General features: G+C 50.9%; 1 protein-coding gene across 1 annotated transcript in view; it reads left to right on the top strand.

Moving 5' to 3' along the window:
* Nucleotides 1-176: 176 nt before the first annotated feature.
* TEOVI_000363300 (Trypanosomal VSG domain containing protein, putative) overlaps nt 177-1,516 on the top strand; it is a gene marked incomplete at both ends in the record, with an annotated part of 1,371 nt that continues 31 nt past the window's right edge. The window contains one exon of the mRNA XM_067226516.1: nt 177-1,516. Coding sequence (XP_067082617.1) covers nt 177-1,516 — 1,340 coding nt within the window.

Raw genomic sequence — 1,516 nt, forward strand, 5'->3', positions numbered from 1 at the left:
GCAAAAGTAACTCAAATCTTCAATCTGTAATTGCCTACAGATATAATAAGAACTCAAAAAGAAGAGATAAAAAAGACAGAACATAGCTGCCCCACGCGAAAAAAAAACACTCCAGAAATGCCGCACCAGCTTTTAAAAAAAAACAAGAAGGTAAGACCTAGTGTCAAACACAGACAATGCAGACAGTAACAAGCAATACACAGCATGAAGGCATAACAGCGAGTAGCGTTTTATTCCGATACCAAACCCTGGCGGTCACGCTACTCGTCACCGTTTCTATGCCACGCACAGGGCAAGCGGCGGCAGGCGACGGCCTAAACGCAGCCGAATTCAGGGCATTGTGTCACCTAGCGGCGATAGCAGACCTGTCTGCAGACGCAACAACGCTGCCAACGATAGATCCCAACGAAAAGCAGGAAATTGAAATGTTAAACATGAGCGCCTCACAGGCAACATGGCAGGCAGCTTTTCCGGCCCCCGACCAACCAGACCCTGAACCGGAACCAGCCTGCAAGAGCGACGACTCAATGGTCAGGTGCCTCAAGGACTACCAAACATTCAAGCAGCTCAAAGCAACTCTGAAAAGCGAAAGCGCCGCTGAGAAAACAGGAGACAAGCACAAACTTGTGCCAGCGATCCAAGAAACGCCTGAAGGACGGCGGGTTCAACGGCAGCTGCACGACCTGGCAGCAGAATCAGCCGAAGTTATAAGCAGTTACGACAGTCAGCACTCGCAACTAAAACAAAAACTCGGCGCGGCACTGACCTCGATACTCAAGGAGGCGCTGTACGGGGCAGGAACCACGGCCACAGGTGAAAACTACGATGACAAATGGACAGCGACGGCAACTCTGTCAACAGATTGTACACACCAGAAGGCCGGAACCTCAATCCGAGGAGACCTAGCCTCCCTATGCATCAACGATAGCGCAACCAACAAGCAAATGTGCGGACACACCGTAGGCCCTGACAACAGCAACAACTGGCAAGCTTCAGCAACGGCAACAAACATAAACGGACTAGTCAGCAAATGTAAGACACTAGTCAAGCCAAAACTGTCGGCGCAAACAATCAGGGCAGCCCTAGCGAATTTCGACGCCAAGCTCAGAAGCCACACAGGCGGAGGCAAGGACGCAATTGTGCTGGGCACTCCGCACAGCGCCGGAAGCTGCGGCGGACAGGCAAACGTCGCATCCGTCGACTATACAGAGCAACTACCGCCTGCCGAAGACGGGGCACAGAATAAGATAAGCTGGTACCGGCACTTAGACCAAGCGGCCAACACGCTACAAGAACTGCAAGCGACAAAAATTGAACGGCAACACACACTTCGCAGGCTCACCGCCCTTAGGAAGCGGGCATATTCTTTATACAACACATTAAAAATAGTCAACAACCCTCATACAACCAAAGGCACTGAAATCCACGCGAAGGAACAAAATACGAAGGAGAACAAATGCAAATCTGCCATAAACAAAACAGCGGCAGGCTGCGCGGCTATTGACTGCGAATATGA

The sequence above is a fragment of the Trypanosoma equiperdum genome (genome assembly GCF_001457755.1).
Source record: "Trypanosoma equiperdum strain OVI genome assembly, contig: ctg_773, whole genome shotgun sequence".
In the NCBI taxonomy this organism is placed as follows: domain Eukaryota; phylum Euglenozoa; class Kinetoplastea; order Trypanosomatida; family Trypanosomatidae; genus Trypanosoma; species Trypanosoma equiperdum.